The sequence below is a fragment of the Molossus molossus genome, unplaced genomic scaffold (genome assembly GCF_014108415.1).
Source record: "Molossus molossus isolate mMolMol1 unplaced genomic scaffold, mMolMol1.p scaffold_m16_p_21, whole genome shotgun sequence".
NCBI classification, from domain to species: Eukaryota; Metazoa; Chordata; class Mammalia; order Chiroptera; family Molossidae; genus Molossus; species Molossus molossus.
In genome coordinates, this window is record NW_023425357.1 from 3,888,664 (window position 1) to 3,909,527 (window position 20,864).

General features: G+C 59.0%; 2 protein-coding genes across 4 annotated transcripts; one reads left to right on the forward strand and one right to left on the reverse strand.

Annotated features, from left to right (window-relative positions):
• Positions 1-180: 180 nt before the first annotated feature.
• On the forward strand, positions 181-3,488 carry LENG1 (leukocyte receptor cluster member 1). Its single transcript, XM_036274474.1, has 4 exons — positions 181-364; positions 1,433-1,612; positions 2,281-2,543; positions 3,194-3,488. The coding sequence occupies exons 1-4, from the start codon at positions 233-235 to the stop codon at positions 3,405-3,407; spliced, it is 789 nt and encodes a 262-aa protein (XP_036130367.1). The 5' UTR covers positions 181-232; the 3' UTR covers positions 3,408-3,488.
• On the reverse strand, positions 3,446-19,590 carry CNOT3 (CCR4-NOT transcription complex subunit 3). 3 transcript variants are annotated; one of them, XM_036274473.1, is made up of 18 exons: positions 19,360-19,590; positions 15,060-15,134; positions 14,899-14,966; positions 14,603-14,677; positions 14,378-14,467; positions 14,120-14,248; positions 13,925-14,020; positions 11,481-11,700; positions 11,254-11,387; positions 10,767-10,823; positions 9,208-9,571; positions 9,008-9,131; positions 8,119-8,317; positions 6,427-6,526; positions 6,135-6,333; positions 5,715-5,847; positions 5,037-5,162; positions 3,446-3,819 (listed from the first exon to the last, which is right to left on the reverse strand). In XM_036274473.1, the coding sequence occupies exons 2-18, from the start codon at positions 15,082-15,084 to the stop codon at positions 3,721-3,723; spliced, it is 2,238 nt and encodes a 745-aa protein (XP_036130366.1). In that variant the 5' UTR covers positions 15,085-15,134; positions 19,360-19,590; the 3' UTR covers positions 3,446-3,720. The 3 variants fall into 3 exon arrangements, with proteins under 3 accessions (XP_036130366.1, XP_036130364.1, XP_036130365.1); XM_036274471.1 differs by having other exon boundaries at positions 3,457-3,819; positions 11,481-11,703; positions 19,360-19,576; XM_036274472.1 differs by having other exon boundaries at positions 3,457-3,819; positions 11,481-11,703; positions 15,060-15,137; positions 19,360-19,576.
• Between the last annotated feature and the right edge of the window lie 1,274 nt (positions 19,591-20,864).

A 20,864-nucleotide genomic window follows, 5' to 3' on the forward strand; every position in this document is an offset into this window, starting at 1 on the left:
CAGAGGCCGCGTCCGGTTAGCGTCGGAAGTGGAGGCGCTGTGATTGGCTCAGAGCGTTGATGCAAGGCGGTCGCTAGGCGACACAACGCGTGATTCGAGGCGTTGGGGGAGGGGCGTGTCAATTAACCCAAGACCAATCCGCGGCCGGGGCAGGAACAACAGGGAGGGGCATCCCTTTGCAAATCGGAAGTGCCAGGAGGCGGGTCTGCCAGTCTGTGATCATTACGGCGCCATGAACATCTTGCCCAAGAAGAGCTGGCACGTCCGGAACAAGGATAATGTCGCCCGCGTGCGGCGGGACGAGGCCCAGGCCCGGGAGGAGGAGAAAGAGCGTGAGCGCAGGGTGCTTCTCGCTCAGCAAGAGGTAGGCTCCGAAAGCGGCCGGGCGGGACTCTTGGGCCCAGCGCGCAGGCGCCCCGGTAGATGGCGGAAGTGGAGATGGCGCGCAGGCGCAATGCGTCCCGCACGGAATTGGGCACCCGGTGCGGGCGGAACCGAGAGGTGGTCCCCGAGGAACCTTCCTCGCTCCCGTTTCTCCCGCTCAAGTGCTTCGCGAGGGCAGAGCGGTGCTTGGCACCAGAATAGGAGCTTACGAGTAAAGGAACCCCTGGGCAGTTAGAGGACACTCGGACCACTTTTGAGTTCGTCTGCAGTGTATTTATTGAGCGAGCGCCCACTGGATGCTCGCCCCGCGCCCAGCGCCCGACTCGCGGCATCCCTCCAGCCCCGCGGCCGGCCAGCCCCGAGGTGCAGGGACGCCGCCGCGGAGTGACGGGCGCGAGCCCGTGCTGCCCCGTGGGGGGCCCTTTGCCGTGCCGTGTCCACACACTAACACCAGCCGCACGTTTTACAGCTCCTTCACCTGTTTGGTTTACACCTGGCCGTCAGTCCTTTAGCTAATCTGGTCCTCAGCACTGGCTGGGAGGTAGATTGGGCTTTTAACAGTCCTATTTCAAGGAGATATTTAGACTGGGAGCCCTGGCCTGGTGCTCAGTTGGTTACAGCGTTGCCCACCCTTCCCACCCCCGATAGGCCACCAAGGTTGTGGGTTCTGGTCCCCGGTCAGGGAACATACAAGCAACTAATGAATGCATTAAGTGCAACAATAAATTGATGTTTGTCTGTCTCCCTTCTTTTCTCTAAAGTAAATTAAAAAAATTAAAAATCGACTGTAGTGACGTGAAACCCTGCCTGGAGCTCACATCACCTGCCCTAATATACGTTTGGCTGCCTTCATAGTTATCTACTGATCACGGAGATTGGGAAACCCTCTATACACCTCATTTACCCACCCTCCCCCAGGTTGGGATCGGTGTCTCTTCTGGGCTCCCAGTGCCCCTCCTTCCCTTTTGGTGGCCCCTAGCACCAGGCTCATAGTCCCTCGGGCCACATCTAGGTTCGGATGTTCTGCCTATCACTTTTTTCCCCCCAGGCCCGCACAGAATTCCTACGGAAGAAAGCCAGGCATCGGAACTCACTACCTGAGCTTGAAGCAGCAGATGCAGGAGCCCCGAGTTCTGGCCCTGTGGACCTGTTTCGGGAGCTGCTGGAGGAGGGGAAAGGGGTGACCAGAAACAACAAAGAGTATGAAGAAGAAAAGCGACAGGAGAAAGTAAGCTGGCCTTGCCCACTTCACCAGTCATGGATGGAGCTGGGAGGAGGGGCACTCTGTCCTCAGGTGCATCTAGCAGGAGCACAGGGAACAGGTGGAGATTAAGTGAGCTAATAGAACAGAACCAACCAGCTCTCAGGAAGTGCTGGTTATACCATCCAGGCCCTCCTGGGCTTAGAATTGGAAGCTGGACACCCCCCAGCCCCCCCCCCCCAAAGCTGCAGGTACAGACCCTTCAAGTCTGCAGCTTGATGTCAAGACTCTAGGGAAGGAATTTGGGAAGGGTGAAGGAACTTAATAAAATGTAAATCAGATCCTGGCATTCACCTCTCCTCACAAATGAACTTGCCCTCCCCCTGCTTCAATTCTGTGCCTTGCTTCCTTTTTTCAGATATTTATGCCCGGAAAGATGCCTGTCTTTGAATCCTAAAGTAGTTCCACCCCTCCCCTCCCTGTGCTTTCTGTTAGAACTGCCATTGCACCCCAGTGCAGGACCTCCACCTGTGTTGGTCTCCTGTCTCACCAGCGCCTGGCAGAGTTGGCTCATGACAACGTTCATTGGCTGAATGACTGGTTCTGCCTTCCCAGCCATGGGTGTGTCTGTTGTCACACCCACTCCCCGAGGGGAGACACACTTGACAATCTTCTGTGTTTTCTGTCCCCCTCAGGAGAGGCAGGAGAAAGCTCTGGGCATCCTGACGTACCTGGGCCAGAGTGCAGCAGAAGCCCAGACTCAGCCCCCTTGGTACCAGCTGCCCCCGGAACGAGGGGCATCCCTGCCTGGCCCAGGACCAGATGTGAAGGTCAAGAACCGCCTGGACCCTCTACTGGAGATGCAAAAGCATTTGGGGAAGAAGAGAAGGCACAGCGATGACCACAGTGGACACAGCAGAAAGGAAAAGGAGGGGCCAGAGAAACAGCGGCCCAAAGAGTAAGGAGGCGGCCTGTGTGGGCACTGGTTCTCATCGACCCCGGGAACCTGACACCCCTTCAGGGCTCAGCAAGGTCAAGCCCATTTTCACAGCAACACTATTTAGCTTTTCATGCAGGTTCAGAGTGTACAAGGTTTCCAAAGGCTGTGTGAACGGGAAGATTCCATTGCTCATGGCCAGTGGGACATTCTCATTTCTAGGATTTTACACTTCTGGTGTGCGCAATGCTAACATAAACCCACACACAGGGAAGCTCTTAGGGGTCCTGGAGTCTTGAGAGATCAGAGTTTGGGAACCACAGGGTTACAGCAAAAGCAAGTGTGCATCGCTAGGTTGGCAAACCCCCCCAAACACAGAAGGGGGGTCCGGGCCAGCATGTGCTTGGTGTCACACAGCTGATTAACAGCAGGCTCTTGATCGGAAGGAGCACCTGGTCGTTAAGACTGGGGAGGAGGCCAGAGCCCACAGAAGGGGAGGTGCAGATCCTGGCCCCTGGCATGAGGCCAGCTTCCTGGTCCCAAGGGCTCTGTGTGCCAAGGACAGGAGCTCATTGGATGCAGGCAGGGGGGAACCCGGTGGCAGCTCCCTCTCAGGGGAGGCTGGGGCCTCCCAGAGCTACGAGCTTTCTAACCGACTCTTTGTCCCTTAGATCCCCTTCCCTGGACCAGCTTCGGGCTGAACGCCTTCGGCGAGAAGCAGCTGAGAGGGTGAGGGCGGAGGCCCTGCTGGCCCGGGTCCGAGGCGGGGCACCCCAGGAGGAGCAGCCAGAAGAGGCAGATGATCGGCGGAGGCGGTACAACTCCCAATTCAACCCCCAGCTGGCCCGGCGCCCCCGCTGGCAGGACCCCCCTCTTGCTCACTGACTCCTGAGGGGTACAGGAGAGGCTGCTGCTGCCAGCCGTCATATAAAACTATTTATTCATAAATATTTTCCAAAATGAAAATAGGTTTACCAAAAAATGTCCCTCACTGGAGAGGGGAGGAGGGGGCAGCCCTTGCCCCCAGGCCCCCAGAGTAGGGCTGAGAGGAAGAGAAAACCTCCCGGCCCCCTCTTTGCTTCCTGGGGGAGGGGGCTGCCCCATGGCCTGGGGCCTCCCCCATCTTCCAGGACAGGGCCCTCACCTGGGCAGGGGATCAGCATGCTGGGGGAAGGGAGGGTGGAGGGAGGGGCCGGTGTCACTGGAGGTCCCGGTCCTCCAGGTAGCGGTACTCAAAGGTGAAGCCTTCCTTCTTCCGCTGGCCCCACTTCTCGTAGTCAAAGTAGATGTAGGTGCCCTGGCCGGGGGAGAAGGCGATCAGTGAGGGGGCGAGGAGGTGCTTGGGGAGCTGGGCCGGACCGACAGACAAAGGGGACTGTTCTCAGGGCCATGGATGTGCCGGTGCCAGGCACCAGGCCCTGCACGCGTGCGCCGTCTCATCCGCCCTGGCCACACTCTTCTCAGGTAGGCAAAGTTATCACGCCCGCTTTAGAGGAAATAGAGGGAGGCGCAGAGGTCACGGGCCAGAGCTGGGCTGAGGCCCGGGGCATGTTTGCGAAGTTCTCTCGGCTTCTCAGGATGGCTGTGGCTTTTGAGCACTGCTCAGGTGCCGAGTACATGATGTGTGTCCTAGCACTGCGTCTTCACAAACCCCTCGAGGCCATGACCCCGTCCAGAGATGGAACAGGCTGTCTATGGGACGGACGTTTTACTGGTGACAGTGGTGGTATGGGCCTTTCTGAGGAGTGATGCCTGGAAATATACTAACTTGGCTGATAACTTTGGACCCAACCAGGAGGGGACAGGAAGTCTGTAGTGTCAGAGAAGGCACAGTGGGAATGGGGCTGGGTTCTGAACGGCTGAAATGCTTCAAAGAACCTGTAAGAACCGAGGGGAGGGGACTGAGTTCTCTGAGGACAAGGACCTTGTTCAGTACTTGCATCAGGCAGTATTTGGGGGAAAAGCAATGTGGAACAACGGGAAGTGCCCTGGAACAGAACGCAGTATGCCACGGACGCTGCTAGCAGGCACCGTGAGGTACGCACACGTGATTAACTCCTTTAATCCTCACAACTGCACAAGGCGGGTCCCGTCACCCGTTTTTACAGATAACGGAAATGGTGACAGCTTTAAGTGCCTTGCCAGATCACCCAGCTAGACGGGGGTTCAAACCCAGGTAATCTCCTGAGCATTTTATAAGTTCCCATCAATCAACTAGAGCTGGAGAAGGTCACTTAAAGCTCAGCTTCCCCATTCACATTTGCTGAGTGCGGGCGACAGGCAGGAAGGAGGCCTCAAGCCCCTGTGCAGTAGGGTCGTGGATGGGAGACACCACACACCCACCGTGCCAGCGGAGAGGCGCATGGGCTGTGTGGCTGGGGGAGCCTCCCCCGAGGAAGGGGCATTTAGTCTAGGACCTACGGGATGACTAGGAGTTGGCTTAGTGAAGGACAGGACAGCCCAGACTGAGCTGGCTGGAGGTGGTGGTGAAGGGGTCACGGGGAGGGGCCTCACCTGCTCGAACTCGTCGGTGATGGTCTTGGGCTCCTCGTGCCTCTGGAACCACATCATGTACTTGGTGTGGAATCGCCACGACTGCTTCTTCAGGGCCTTGGCTGCCAGGTACTGTGCCTTAGTGCCCTGGGGGAGGAAGGGCGCAGTGGGGGGATCAGGAGGCACCTCCAAGTGGGAGGCATGAGGGGGATGGGCCCCGCCACAGACTAAGGATGGGATGGACTCCAGCTGGAGCCAGGCAGGGCCCAGGACATACCAGCACTGGTCAGAAGGAAAAGGCGACAGGAGGTGGGAAGTGCTTCCAGAGAAGCTTTGAGAAGGAAGAGAAACTAGTGCATGAGGAGAGCTCAGAGGGCAGCCTGGGCACTTTCCCAGGCCAGGACCAGGGCACAGGCTGTTCATGACACCCTGGGGTCACAGAGGCAGGGACATCTGAACGGGATAGGCACTGGAAGAGGGGCAACCTAAGCCCTTAGCCTCAGTCTTTCTAACACCTCTGTGCTGAAGTGGGGACAGAGATAGGTTTGGTTTAGGGGAGCCCAGGACTAGGGGATGGGGAGGGGTGCGGTCCTGGTGGCCGCAGTGGGGCACCCACCTCACCCCTCTAGCCCGAGGGGGGACGGCGGCGGTGGCGGCGAAGCCGGGGGGCCCGAGGCTGCCCCGGGGGCCCTGCTGTACCTCCAGATAGTAGAAGATGAAGAAGAGCGTCTCAGTGGACAGGCGCTGGTAGAACTCCACGGTGTCCGAGTGCGGGGGTGGCATCTGGTGGTGGTAGGGGGGCGTCGGGCAGGGGTTCCGGGGGAGGTACTGTCTGTGGGGGACCAGACCTGTTAGTGCCAGTGCCTGCTGCCCCTGCTGTCTGGAGGGTGGCTGAAGGCCACCCCCTGGCCTGACCTCAGTTTCCCTGCCACCCCACTACTCTTAAATCAGTGGGAGTGTCTGAGCCACCTCACCCCAGCCCTGAACTCCTCAGTCCCCACCTACTGTGGAGAGGCCCAAGTCATGCCCAGCAAGCTTTATCTAGTCTCAGAACTGGGGAACAGATCCCCACCGCAGCCTCCTCCCTAGGCTCAGGTCCCCCTCCCCACAGCCCCTCACCTGATCCGCTCAGAGTCTGAAGGGTGGGGCATGTGGTGCCAGGCAGCCTCTTCCATAGCCTGCTGGTAGAGCTGCTCCTTGGTGAGGGGCACAGGCCCCAGTGGACATACCCCCAAGGACAGTGGTATGTTCACCTCCGACAGCTGTAGGGGTGGCTGGGCTGAGGCCGGAGTTGCTGCTGTGCTGCTCAGGATGATGTCTGTAGGGACAGCAGAGCCAGGCCCTTGGGTGAGGCTGGTGGGGCACCCTTCCTCACTGGGCCACCCCACCCCCACCATGCCTGGACCCTCACCTCGCTCAGTCAGGTGCAACGTGGACACGGGGTCCTCGATGGCGGAGCCAAGAGCTGCCCGCTCTGCCATGGACTTCAGGGAGCTCAGGGGCTCAGGGGCCTGGGGAGGGAACAGGTGTCTCAGGCCTCGAGGGCAGAGTCCCGGTGCCCGGTACCCTCGCCTGCTTTGGGGGAGGGCAGCAAAGCCAAGGCCGTTAGTGTAAGACAGTGTTCACTGCAACCCCCAGCCAGGGGAGCTGGACACGGAAGAACACGCCAGCAGGCTGTGCCTAGAACATGCCCTGCCGTGCTGCACCTGCATGGAGGTCGCAGGGACACTGGCAGGACGGTGCACGCAGGACTAACCACCTGCCCCGCACACGCGCGCCACCACTCCTGTCAACTGGAGCACCTCCTTTTCCTGTCTCAACTCCGTGCCCCACAGCCCGCCTCTCCTCGCCTGCCCAGGCCTTCACAGCGCCTCCCTCCCTCCTGTTCTCCCCGGCCCACCGGGACCCCTCCACCACTTGGTGTACTTCTCCACTCAAAACCTTCCCAAGGCTCCCACCACTCACCCCAGCAATCCTTCCCTGTTGGGAACCTCCCAGTTGCTGACCCTGCTCCAGAAACATGAACACACGTGAGCATCCTGTCCTTGGTGCCTCGGTGTGACTGCTCACTCTGGACCCGAAGCTCCAAGAGCTTCATGAGGGCTACTCAGCCTTCCAAGCACTGTCACAAGTGATGGTGGCCGTGCTCCAGGTGGAGGGAGACACAGAGGGCAGCACGGGCTTGGACTCCAACAGTCAGGCACTCACGCTGCCCCCATTGAACCAGGTCTAACACGCAGGGCCCAGGAAGTCAGCCCCAAGTCCTTCTGATGCCATTTCAGACTCTGGCGATCAGGACCCCTGCCCTCTCTGGTTATATTCCAACAGCCAGCCTGTACGCCCTCCTGCAATGTGGACACCCCTTTCCCTCCCCTCTGCTGAGCCCCACCCAGCCTTCTAACAACCACTGCAACATCAGCCCACCTAGAACTCCCAAACAGAGATACCCACTTCTTCCTCTGTCAGCATTTCCTGCCACTGTGACCCCACCTGCCCTATCCGGGTCCCAGCTTGGACGCTGTCTCCATAAGTTAGTTGAGATGCACCAAATGGGCCCAAAGCACCCTCGGCAGCTTGGATACCCCACCCAGCAGGCTCTGCTCTCTGCACGGAAGGTGGGAACTGGGTGCGTTTACTAAGACACATGCCCAGAGCAGGTGTCAACAAGCCTTTTCTCAACTTAGATGATTTCTTTTTTCTCTTTCGTACATGCCCTTAGCGGAAACTGAACTGGTCCGCAGGCCAACACTCCAACCGCTGAGCCAAACCAGCCAGGGCTTAGATCATTTCTTTAAGGGAATAGGAGGGCAGTGAGCTGGACAGTGGTTTGTGTGAAAAAAATACAAAGTGTCTTAGGAGAAATGAGGACAGAGAGCAGACAGCAGGTGAGCAAGGACCACCAGGAGCCAGCAGAAAGCCAGTGGGAGCAGAGAGGTGGGGGACAGTAGAGAGACCCAGAGACAAGGTGAGGGTGTGGGCAGTAGGGAAAGGAAGAAAGAAAGCCAGTGACCGTGTGGGAGGTGGAGGTAGAGGCGTGTGTGGGTTTGAGTGTAGCGAAGGCCTGGGGCGAAGCTGGCAGGGGCAGGACAGGCTCTGCACTCACCTTGATCTCCGGGGCGGTGCTAAACTGCGGGGGTCCATTGAGCAGGGTGCCAGCTGCCTTGGCATCACTGAAGCTGGGCGTTGGGGAGCTGGGAGGGTTCACAGGAAGTGGCACCAGGAGGCTGGGTCCCCCAGCGTTGTTCCCTGAGCCTGGAGCCACACCCCCAGCACCTGCTGGGGCAGCTGCACTGGGTTCCTTCCTGGAGAGGTGACAAAAGGGGACTCACAGGAGTGTCCCCAGGGTGAGATGGACAGGGTGATGGGGGGAGGCCAGCAGCTGGGACCCACAGGGGACAGGCTGACGGACACAGATGGAGGGAAGGACTCTTCAGGAAAAGAAAAGCTGAGGTGGGGAAAAAAACTCGGGACGCTCCCAGGAGGCCCTGTGGCTGAAATCCACCAGGAAACGGGTCCCCTTCTGGAATGGTCTGAGGAGGAGGGTGTGGGAGCAGAGCGGGTGCTCCAACCACAGGATGGGACGCCTTGGGCAGACACCCCACCTTGGGAGCCCACCTTCCCTAGATCCCAACCAGGAGGGTAAGCTCTCTCGTGGGGCATGGTTCTGGGTACTGGGGACCCAATGGAGGGTGTTTGGGGAAGGGGAGAAAGATTTTGGGGTCTTTCACTTTGAAAAACAGACACAGAGCTCTTCATGGAGTCAGGGAACAAAAATTAGGGGGTATGTGGGGCTCTGAAAACACCTCAATCAGATGAGGAATGCTTTAAAGCACTGCAAAGGGCCAAGTTGGGGACTGGTGCAGTGTCCCCGATGAGAAGAAGTGGGACACAGTTCATGGGGGGGTCACAATGGGCAAGGGCAGGGCCTGTGTCCACACAATTGGCAATAATGGGGTGCCTGTCCCCAACCCTGCCAGAGGCTGGACACTCACGAGGTGCTGGGGGGTGGGTTGTGGGGACCAGATGGGGGGCCCAGAGCCTGACTGCTGGCATTGCTGCCCCCACTGCTGCTGAGAGCCACCTCTGCCGGGCTGTCTGCCACGACTGAGCTGTAACCTGGGGAAAAAAAGAGGGGATGGAAGGAACCACCAGCAGCTACCCCAGGACCCCCCGTCCCAGAGCCCCAGCTTACTGGTGGCGCCGTTCTGCTTGCCGGCACCTCCACTTCCACTGCTGTTACTGCTGCTGCCGCCTCCACCTCCCCCGCCAGGCTGGGCACTGGGGGGCCGGGGCTGGGCAGCGCTGGGCCCACTGGGGGCTGACGGGGCCACAGCCTGGGCGTAGGGGGCAGGGGTGCCAGAGTTGTGGCTGGGAGCTGGGCTGGCCTTGGGGCCCAGGGCACTTGGGGGTGCTGCTGGGGCGGGGGCCCCGTTGTTGCCAGTAGTGCTCAGGGTAGAGGCGGCAGGCGGGGGGCCGGGTGGGTAGCTGGGTGGCACAGCTGGGGACTGAGGGTGCTGGCTGCTGTGGACAGGCTTGGAGCCATTTTTGGCTGGAGACTGCAGGTGGGAGAGAAGAGGGTCAGGACCTGGCGGGCCAGCACGTCTGCTGAGCCTCCCGCACACCCTTCCCGGAGACCCAGGTGACCTCACCCTCATGGCTCCAATCGCCACCTTCACGCTTAAAACACAGGCATTCCTAGCCCAGCCCAGTGCAGCCTGCACATGTTCCCACAACGTCCCCCCAGCCAGAGCTCTGACACACAGCAGGAGAAACCCTCTGTCCACGACGGGCACAGTGGAAACACCTAAATGGCCTCAGTCTGAGATCAGATGGAACCAGCCCAGAGACCAAAAAGAGAAGGAAAGATAGCTGAACACCAGACAGTAATTCTGAACGTCACGTAGAGAGTCAAGCAACTTGTGGAGTGTTAATGAGCAACACCTCAGAAAAGCCGGCCCACGGCACTCCTGAGGCCAAACTGCTGCCAAAAATGTGTTCTTGGCCACCTTAATCTGCTGTCCCAATGCCCATAGGCACCTCGTGCTCACCAGGGCCCGACACCAGCCTTACCACTGCCTGCCTCAGTGGCCCTGGGACCAGCCCTCCCATCAGCCCAAAGAGGGGCTTCAGGCCTGCTCTGCTCCTGCCTAAAGACACCACCTCGAGCAGCATTTCCCAAGGTGTGCTCCTGTCCTGGGAGGTGCTAATGATTCATGGGGTCCACAAGGAAAGAAAAAATTCTAAGAAGTGCTTCCCCTCTAAGAAACTCACAAGAGCCATATAGTGCAGCCAAGACCGGGAACCTCCCAAAGAAAATAAACCTGTCTGACTTTTGACCGAGCACAGACACGGCTGGCAGCGCCCTTTCAGAGCAGCACACAGGGTCCAGGCCCTCAGCCTGACCGTCTTAGTCCCTGCGCGCAGAGCCAGCCCCACACACCTGGCAAGGCTCACCTCGTGAGATTTCTGCCTTTCACTGATGACTTGCCTGTTACCTGCCACTACCTTGCCCAGGAATATCCACCTTTCCCCACTGGGAAAGCTCAAGTCTTCCTCTAACACCCAGGGCAGATACATCCCTCCGGAGAAGCTTCTGATCACCTAGGCCAGGAGGACGCTTTGGGCCACCTGTCTGCATGCTCTTTTGCCTCCCTCAGGCCGGCCTGTCCCCAAAGCCCTGTACTGTAGCTATACTCGGGCCTCACTCCGCCTTTGGCACCAAAGAATGAGTGATACGCTCATCGGACCCACCTGGCTGACTTCACTATCTGTCGAGCGTCCCCTCTTCTTGTCATCTTCAGAGTTTTCCTGGGGTTGGAGAAGCACAGTCAGAGAAACCCCTGTGACCTCTAAGGCCCAGAAAGACGTCAATCTCTGAAACCTCCAAGGACCTGGACCCAGTTGACCTACCTTCCAACCTCAGAGCATTCAAGTACCTGTGACCTTAATCTCACTGAGGAATCTCGCTGGGAACTGAAACCCTGCTCCCCAGGATCCTTGTCTTCTGGGAGCCAGCACCACCCACCAGCCTCCTCAGGGAATGCAACCCCAACCTCTGCCCATCCTCAGACCTTCACACCCAGGACCCACATATGACCCTGTCCACCCCGTGAGTTCTCTGCGGCCCTTAGGGCCCAGGCCCTGGATGCCAAGGACCTCACTTCCTGGATTACCCTCCCACAGGCTGTTTCTGAGACCCAGCCTTCCCTTTCCTCAAGGGCTGGCATCTAGGCCTCACCGTGGTGCAGTTGGCCGGGCTGGGGGGTATGGGCGAGCTGGAGGTGGTGGAGGTGGGCGTGCTGCTTGACTGGTTGAAGATCTCGTCCTCCATGTGACTGTGGCTGGGGGGGGAGGTGGCGACCAGCGCCTGTGCTGTGGGGGCAGGGGAGGGGCGTGCTGAGCTGGCTGGGACGCCCTCCTGCCGGCCCCCACCGCCCTCGCACGAAGGTCACTCCTGGGCCTCACGAATGTCCTCGAGGTCCAGGTCATCGTAGAGGAACTCGTTCTCCTCGAAGTCAGGGTCCTGGGAGGAGTCGACGTAGTACTCGACGTCGTCCTTGATCTTGCGGATGGCGTCCACCAGGATGGAGTCGTTGTCCAGCATGCGTAGGATGGTCTCCAGCATGCGCACGTGGTATCGGTGCTTCTCAATGTGCCGCTTCAGGCCCTCAATCCGGTCCTGCTTCTGCTGGCGAGCCCAGGGCCAGGCTCAGGGGCTGCAGGACGCCGCCCGACCCTCCTGCCCCACAGAACCCGTCCTCAGTCCCCGACCCCCATGGACACCAGAGGCTCCACTTGGGCCCCTCCTGGTGCGGGCAGCGTGGAGTCTGCCCACCTTGACCCCTCAGGGATCCCACAGCTGCCCCCAGACATCCCAGTTAACCTCAAAAGGACTCCTCTGGGCCTCACAACAACCTGGCCCCTGTGTGCCTCAAGACTGCCCAGTGCTTCCACATCTGCTGAGCCCGCCAGTTCTGACCACCTACAGAAACACCACTCCCCACTCCGCATCTGACAGTAATAATGGTGGCCCCACTCAAGGGAGCCTGTAGTTTACAATTGTCAGAGCCCTTGTCATCCACTGCCATGCCTCCCGTGCTGGATGAGTCCCCCTAAGGAGCCCAGATGCTGAAGCCTGGCTCCCAGGTACCGCAGGTACCTATTCCTCCCCAAACCCCAATTCCCTTTAGGAGTTGACACCTTAGTTCCAGTTCTAACCCTGTCTCTGCATGGACCTATTATGCGACCATACATCACAACGAGAATACATTCTGAGAAACGTGTTGTCAGGCGGTTTTGCTGTTGTGCGAACACCCCAGAGGCACTTACACAGACCTGGACGGTATGGCCTACGACACACCAGGCTGTCTGGTACCCCTAGTGCCCTGGACTACCAACCTGGACAGCATGTTACTGTATTGAGAACTGTAGCAACTGTAACACCGTGTTAAGTATTCGTGCACCTAAACATATCCAAATAGAAAAGGAATGGCAAAAATACAAAAATACGTCCGGCCGATGTGGCTCAGTGGTTGAGCGTCGAGCTATGCACCAAGAGGTCACCAGTTCGAATTCCGGTCAGGACATATGCCCAGGCTGTGGGCCCGATCCCCCGTGGGGGTCATGTAGGAGGCGGCCAATCGATGTTCCCTCACATTGATGTTTCTATCCCTCTCTCCCTCTCACTTCCCCTCTCTAAAAAAAAAAAAATAAAGGAAAAAAATTTTTAAACACAAAAATACGGTGCAAAGGGTCGAGTGTGTGTGTGAACACATTGGAAGAGCAGGGGGGAGGGCTATGGACAGAGATGAGCAGACATCAGGAGGAAAGGAGGAAGAGAGAGAGGGAAAGGAAAGGAGAGAGGAAGGGAGAGCAAAAACCAAGAGACCCAGAGAGATAAAACTGGAGATGAGAAATAATAAAAGGGAGGGGGTTGGGGAGAAAGGAGGGGGAGAGGAGCTGGAGGGGAGCAGGACTGCTAGGAAAGAGAAACCAGGAGCAAAGGGAAGTGAGTGTGTGCACATGACTGAGTGCATGCGCAGATGTGGGGCAGGTTCCCTGCATCCCCCTCCCCAGCTCCCTCCTCTTCACTCCCTCACTCCTTGGCCCAGCAGCCAGCAGAGGAGGGCACAGGGCAGGGGACAACATGCTGAGCCTCTTCCTCCATTTAAACCACCTGGCTCAGGCAGTACATTCAATATCCAAGCCACATCCAGCATTTCCTTTCAACTCACAAACTCTTTGCTTTTTACCCATTATGATCTCACAGGACCACTATCCTATATACGACCGAAACATTATTCGTTATTCAGCACACGACTCTATCTCCTCCCCAAACCTGATTCCCAAACCCCTCAGGCTGAGAGACCCATTCCTAGCACACCTTCCTCTCCCCAGGTCATTCCCCCTGGGTGCCAGCTCCTGAGAACCCAGCTCTGTTCCCTGTATTTCTCGTGTCAACAAGCATGCGGTTTGCAGCCCTATAAGCTCACAACCTACAGTCCCTGGTTTTTGGAATCTGAGCCCTGAGTATATCTGGCTTTGTTCCAGACCTCACTTCTCCTCAGGCCAAATGAACTGTTTCTTCACGCCCTGCCTTGTCTGTACCCACGGTCCTCTCCTTAGGGCCTGGAGCCCTCTAGGTGCTACGAGGCCACAGCTTCAGCTGCTAGACTCCCCCACTGTGGGTGTCTCGTCTCATACTCTTCGACACAGGCAGAACTCTGCATCTCTCCCCCGAAACTGCTCCTTCTCCTCGATGGTCCCACTGTTCACCAAGAAGGGACCCGAGATTGCCTCACCTCCTCCCAGTGCCAGCCCCAGTCAGCTAAGCCCTCTGACCTCACCTCTGGACCCCCTGATCCCACCCGCCAGCCCACCCCCACCCTGTGGGTGCCGGCCCCACTCACATCTTTGTCGCCCTTCTTCTTGCGTGTCTGCACAGACAGTGACTCCACCTCGCTCTCAAACTGGTCCACCTGCATGTTTAGGGTGTCAATCGTGTTCTGGGGGAGAAGGAAGGAAAGGCAGGGGTCAGCCAGCGCCCCCTTGGATGCCTGGGTGTCAGGGCCCCGAGATCACCTCCTCTTCTCTGCCCAACTCACCGTGAGCCACTGGCCAACCTCCTCCTTCTCCTTCTGGGCAGGGTCCACCTTCTGTGCCAGGCCCAGGCCCTCCTTGCTATAGGCTTTGGTTTTGGTCTCTCGCTCCACAACTTTGAACCGCTCCATTTGCTGTGGAGAGTGAAGTTGGCAGGGGGCTCCCAGCCCGTCGCCTGTCCCCTTCCCTTGGTGCAGAGACCTTATCTTCTAGGACCTCTGGGGGCTCTCCCACCTCTCAGATGCTGGGCACTGGGTTCCTACCGTCTCAATGAGCTTGCGGTTGTCTACGAGCTGCCTCTTGTCTTTGATCTCGTTGGACGCTACCCATGTCTTGATCTGGTCCCTCAATCGCTGAGGGGAAAAAGCCAGACAGTCAGACTGCCCCAGCACTGAGGCCCCCAGCCCTCCTCTCCCTGGGACCCAGCAGTCACTCTCCCCATCCTGCCACCCTCAGGACACAGGCATCCAGGCCCCCAGCCCCCTCACTTGAAGCTTCTTAATCTCCTTCTTTAGGTCAGCCTCATACTTTTCTTTCTGGTTCGTGTTGGCTGCATTGTGGAGCTGAGGGTGGAGAGAAGGCACGTTAGTGTGGGACTGGCTGCCCTAGTGCCATGCCAGTCTGTGTGTGCCAGGGACTCTAGGGACACCCCCCAATCCATCTCAGAGCTGTTTCCCTGAGGTCCTCAGCATCCCCTTTCCCTTGTCTACACCCAGACACCCTGACCCTCTTTCTGGGCGCTCCTCCCTGAAGAACCAGATTCTTAGGGCTCAGACCCTGGTACCTTCTGCCAAATATCTTCAAACTGCTCGACGCCCTCGGACACCTTCTTGAGGCAGCGATCAATCTCACCTGGCCAAGAAGAAGGAAGGAAGGAAGGCAGTGAGCATCCAAAGAGGGGTTCCGAGGGCACGTGGCTGCAGGCAGTGGGTTGTCACCGAGTACCTTGGAGTTTGCGCTTGTCCGCCATCTTCCCTGCCCTACAGACGCACTCTCTTCATACTCTCTTGGAGACGGACGCTGCTGGGAAAGATCGGGAAGGAACGCACGTTTGTTCTCTGGACGATGCAAACCCAGAGACATGAAAGAGGCTGGGGAGAGCGGGTGCAGGGACAGTAAAGGGAAAATGCATCTACTGTCTGATGACATAACATGGCTCAGTCCTCTGTGCTGCCTCAACTGCCCAGCACAGGGTCTAGATGACAATACTCTGGAACTCTGTGCAAACCAGGAAATAGATATACTTTTTGTATACATCTGTCCCAGGAAATGGAAAATTCCTAGAGCATGGGGTACCCTGTCCCCAGATGACACTCAAATAAGGATTTTTCAGAGGAGAAAAAAGCCACGCAGCACACAGCTGACGGCAAGGAATGAAGGTGTGAGATGTGGCGCCCTCACTTCCTACTGAGGGGTCAAGGACACAGGTGACTAGATCCTAACACCTGAGGCTAACCTCAGCCAAGTCAGGAGACAAAGAACAGAAGCACCCCATGGAGAAGGGCCTGATACTGGGTTTGTGTGAGCTGTAAGGGAGAGAGGGGAGGTGGGGGGCAGAAACGCCTATATGTATGAAGAACTAAATCCACTCACACCAACACTTGGGTCCCAAGTAGAAAGGAGCCTTAGAATGTGAAAAAGTTTACCCCAGAGCGAATCCTGAAACCAAAGGAGAGAGCACGCTAAACCCAAGGGGGCAGTACCACAAGGGTTGGAGGTCTGGGGGCAGACTCATGACCTAAGAGAGGCCAGGCCAGGAGGAGAAAACTGTTCCGAAGATGAGAGGGTGAAAGGGGACCTTCACTGAGAGGAGCTATCTGCGCACACGGAGTTACATATCAGAGCGTCGGTAATGTAGACACGGAAACACAAACCATCAGGGCAAGCACCCAGTACTCAGAGAGGGGCATCTCACCCTAAATAAGCTACATGCGACCCAGAGGGGATGGAGGTCCAAAGGAAGTCACCAGGAGCTTTTGCCTGGGGCAGGAAGCTACACTTTAGGGCTCAACATCAAGGCCAGGGGAGATTGGGAGGGTTATGCCAAGAGGACCCCTGTGCTGCTAGGCCTCTACTGAAAGGCAAAGCTCCCCCAGGGCAGGGTGACCCCAGAGCAACCCCAACTGCCAAGAACTGAGAGCCTCAACTCCGAGGGAGGCCCCCATCCACAGGGAAAGAGCATCTCAAGAACAATCTGGTACAACAGAACTCCCTGCAGCGACAGGCACATTCTGTGGCTGCGCTGTGACACTGAACTCGCATGTGGCCGGGGCAATGGAAGAACGCAACTTTTCATTACCATTTTACCAGTTACAATCTAAACCCCACGTGGCTAGTAGCTACCAGTGGGACAGTGTACGAGAGAGCAGACTTTCCACTGGACAGAGCCCTGTAAAGACAGGGTAGGCCCTTCAACTTTAGGGGGGCTGCACTGGTCCCTCCAAAGGGACCTCTCTGCTTGGTGGTAAGTGTGGCACCTTAGACTTGAGAGAGGGTTAATTTCTCTGCAACAGGCCAAGCAAGAGAACTGGTGACACTCAGCCCAGGGCCAGCTGACACCACACCCAAGTGGAACCCAAGCCCAGCCCAAAGAAAATCCCAGCTCCAGGAAGGCAAAGCAGTTGCAGAGGGGACTCAACCCAAGAAGCACACACGAGGGCCCAGACCCCAACACTAAGGCTGCAGGAATGAGTCTTAAGATCAGCTAACATTCCAACCTGGAAAAACCTCTTACTGCCTGGGAGTGGGATGAGGAGAAAGGAATGTCACACAAGAGATGTGCGTCCTGCCTCCCCCGCAAGAGCCCCAAGGGACAGCATACCCCTAAGCAAGGCACTGCATGTGCTTCTTCGCGAGGGGTGCCCTCTCCAAGTCCCCACACTGAGGGGTGGGATGCCTGGCTCAGAAAGGGAGTTAATCCTCCCAGAGAGGGGAACAGACTACAGCAGCAAAAAGTCCTGAAGGAGTCGGAAGCAAGGCGCCAGGTAACGAGAGCTTAGCCCGGGGAGGTGCTGTTTCAGACAGAACCTTGAAGTGGCACAACTGAGACCTGGACAGGACACTGTGTGACCTGGGAGGCAGCTCCTCCAGAAGGCAGACACCACAGGCCCAGGATACCTGAGCCCTAGGAAATGGGCAACACCCCTCCCTCCAAAGAAAAGACCACATCAAGAGGGTGCCCGTACCTTAGGTCCCCCAGCAAAGGACCAGAGAGAAAGAAAGCTGGAGCTTGAATCTTCAAGTGGAGATGCCACCACAGGAGAGCCCACCACCCTGGGGGATCCACCAAGACCCTCCACGGCAGCAGGCCCACTCCTAGGGCCTCAAACAGCGCTGAGGACCCTGGGAAGCCTGGCCCAGGAGACTTAACCAGGAGTCCTTCGTCGAAGACGAAGGCACATACCCACAATTAAGGAGCCTACACTGAGGGTGGGTGGCTGAGCAGTGTGCCAGACCCCAGGGGCCAACACTCATGAAATGAAGGGCCCCCCAAACTTTATCTCGGGGAGGGGGCTGACATTGTCACACACAGGCCTGCTGAGTAGGGCAGCAGGAGCAGAAGGCTGGGTCCTGGGGACTACCACCAAGCAGTCCCTAATCCTGAGGGGGCTCCGGCCTACTGGGAAGTGATGCTGGGAGGGGACCCTTAACCCGGTAGGGCTGCTGCCACTGCCACACAGGACCTGAACCTCTGTCCGGTAGGGTTAGGGTCGTGGGGATCCCACCTTAGAACGGGTACAACGGCAGTATCCTAAGGAAAAGTGGTAACGGACCGTGGGGTTTCTCCAAGTCTCGGGCACCTCCACTCCCACAGCAAGGAGCCCATGCCTCAGGAGAGCGGGCGGAAGCCTCAGTCCGGTGCTGTGACATCACCAGAGGAGCAGAAGCCGGGGCACCGACACCTGAGAGGGTCCTTGGCCCCACGGCAGGGACAGACACAGGGGGGCCAGTACCAAGGAAGGCAGGGACCTGGCCCCTGCGGGGAGGCCACTCCAAAAGGCCTTACCCCAGAGAAAACGCCACAGCCGGGGCTCCGGGGCTCCGGGGAGCCTTATTCCCCTGGGGTCCCCGTGGTGTGGGGAGGGTGGGTGTGAGCCCTGGCTTTCTGCCGGCTGACACCCAGAGGGCTCTTGGGTGCTGAGGAACTTCCCGGTCCACAGCGAGGGGCTTTACACAAGCACCAGGGGGGTTCTGTCTCCCCAAGGACTGCACCCCAGCGGAAGGCCGATGTGAATGGAGCTGGGAGCCTCCGACCTGGCGGCGAGGGCAGTGGAGGCAGGTGTCCGAAAACCGCGGCCTACAGCCAGGGGCGTTCACAACCCTTGGCAGAAGTGACAGCCCGGAACCGAGGCAGGTACTGGGCGCAGCAGAGGGGGCGCCGGCCCGGCCCACAACCAGAGAGCGTTCACAGCACGGAGCCAGTGGGAGCTTGGGACAGGGTGGGGGTGTCACCGAGGCAGGACCTGGCAGCTCCCTGAGCCCACACGGGGATAAACAGCCGCCCCACAGCCGCCCCGAGGCGGGAGTGACAGCAGGAGGAACCCACACCGGGGCTGCCCGTCCGGGTCCAGGCGCAAAGCCACAGGCGGACACCCAGACCCGGGAAAGGGCTGAGGCCGGAGGGTGACACGGGGCCGGACCCGACTCCCGGGCTTTTCCCCAGGACGGAGGCACTAAATACAAACTGGCGGGGACTTCGGCGGGGGCGCTGACTGATGGGTCCTCGGGGCGGGGGGCTCAAGCCCACCCCGTCTCACGAGAGGCGGCGGCCCCCGCGCTGGGGAGCCCTGGCCGCGGCCCCTGTCCTGGGGGCTCGCAGCCCCGCACCCACGTGAAGGCGGCATCCCGCCCAGAAGGGGCTTCGGCCCTGGGGGCCGGCACCGGAGCCCCGGCGCCCGCGGCCACACGCCGACGCGGAGGGGCGGCACCGCACGCCGGGGCTCACACCCCACACCCCGCGGGGCCGACGCGGACGCCACGCGCGGCCGGGGTCGCGGGAGGACTCCGGGCGCCGCGGAGGAAGCAGCGGCGGGAGGAGGGGCGCACACGGCCGGGACGGCGGACGCCGGGGCCGCGCTGCCCGAAGCCCGCGCCGCGCTGGGATCCGGGGCGCCGAGGGGGGGCGGGGGCGGCCATGTCGCGACAGGAGGCGGTGTGGCAGGGGCGGGGGCGGCGGGGAGGGCGGTCGACGGCGCCGGAGGGAGGAGGGGAAGGGGTCTGGCCCAGTCGAGCCTGACGCTCTCACCACAGGAGCTGGCGCCGCCGCTGAGGAGCGTATCGCGATAGGCGGGGGAGGCGAGCGCCCGCCGCCTTTTTCTCGCGCCCCGGGCCCGGGCGCTATCGCGATAGCGGCGCGGAGCGGAAGTGGGGTGGGGGGAAGTGGGCCCGGGGTTGTTCTGACGACGGGGTCGGGGCTCAAGGGAGGCCGCGGCGTCTGCCGATGGCTCCGCGGAAGCTGACGGGCCCGGTCCAAGATGGCGGCGGTGGAGGAGGCCTCCCCTCCTCTCTTCTCGTCTCTGGCGCCGACCCGCCCCCAAGCCCCGAATATAGGCCTACCATTGCCCCTGCTGCACGTCGCTCTGGTCCCTCGGGCGCGTCTTATTGGTCCTTGGCAGGGATGCGTACGGCCCTCTTTCGCCGATTGGGCAATCGCGCCAAGGCGCGGCGTTCGATTGGCCTCCCGCGCAGCCTGCTAGGATTGGTTCAGGTTTTGTTCCCCGTTCCTCCCGCCTCAAGACACAACACGCCAGCGCGAGGGCCGGTGCGTCAATCAAGAGGCCTGTGTCGTGCTGATTGGATACGCCCGCCCCCCTCTCCTAAACCAATTGGCGGGGGGGAGGAGCTAGGCTGATCAGGGGAGGGAAGTCGTCCGTCAAGTTTAGAGCCATTTTTAATTGGTTGGGAGGGAATATTCTATCCTGAAGCCATTGGTTGGTCCTGGAAGTGGGCAGGGAAAGTGGAGGAAGGCATGCAGAGTGGAAGTTAAAGACCGCGTACCTAATGGGAGACAGACAGGTGCCTTCAAAGCTGAAGTCATCTGCCAATCAAAACATCCCCTGGGCCAAGGGGGAGGAGCTGAGCAAGAGGGTCCACCCCTTTTCCTTCGTTGGCCCTTACTGTTATCATTCACGCCAATTTGTCCAATAATATAGCAAGTGGGCAGTACCCGCTCTTAAAGCGTGTGAAACAGGGCGTAGCAGGCTGGCCTGGGAACTGGGAGCATCCTTCTCTATCCCTAGCGTCGGGCCAGGCAGGCTGGTTCCTGTCGTTCAGCAGCATTGTCTTTCTCCAAGTGCTTGTGTTTGGCAGATCTCCGAGACTTAGTCCTTTATGGAGGAAGTACGAGACAAGTCATTGGCCCCAAGTCATTGGCACCACGCATAGCTGAATTAGTTGGGAAGCGCCACCGAGGCAGGAATTTTTGTCCTGCGTCTGAGGGTTACGTGGCTGTGGGACAGGAATTCTCTGCACCCTCGTTTCCTTCCTCAGTGTCGTGAGGAAGCTGCAGAAGGTACAGATGAGATTACATTTACTCTCCTACGGCTGCCACCTGATGCCCATTTGGTCCTGAAGATCTCAGCTCCGTGATCTCTCAGGAGGAAAGCTTCCCTGCCATCCCATGCTGAGTGCTCATGTGAGCCCTGTTCATTGGAATCGACGTCTGCAGGTCTGCCATCATTTTCGTAATTATTCAACTCCCTCCTACGGATTTTGCACCCCTAAGAAGCACTGAGTAACCCTTTGCAGAAT

Coding starts and splice junctions, on each gene's coding strand:
- LENG1 (XM_036274474.1), top strand. CDS start 233: ATGAACATCTTGCCCAAGAAGAGCTGGCACGTCCGGAACAAGGATAAT. Junction 365..1,432: donor TGCTTCTCGCTCAGCAAGAG/GTAGGCTCCGAA, acceptor TTTTCCCCCCAG/GCCCGCACAGAATTCCTACG. Junction 2,544..3,193: donor GAGAAACAGCGGCCCAAAGA/GTAAGGAGGCGG, acceptor TTTGTCCCTTAG/ATCCCCTTCCCTGGACCAGC.
- CNOT3 (XM_036274471.1), bottom strand. CDS start 15,084: ATGGCGGACAAGCGCAAACTCCAAG. Junction 11,704..13,924: donor AGAAGAAGGGCGACAAAGAT/GTGAGTGGGGCC, acceptor TGGGCTCGCCAG/CAGAAGCAGGACCGGATTGA. Junction 9,132..9,207: donor CAAGCAGAACGGCGCCACCA/GTAAGCTGGGGC, acceptor TTTTTTCCCCAG/GTTACAGCTCAGTCGTGGCA.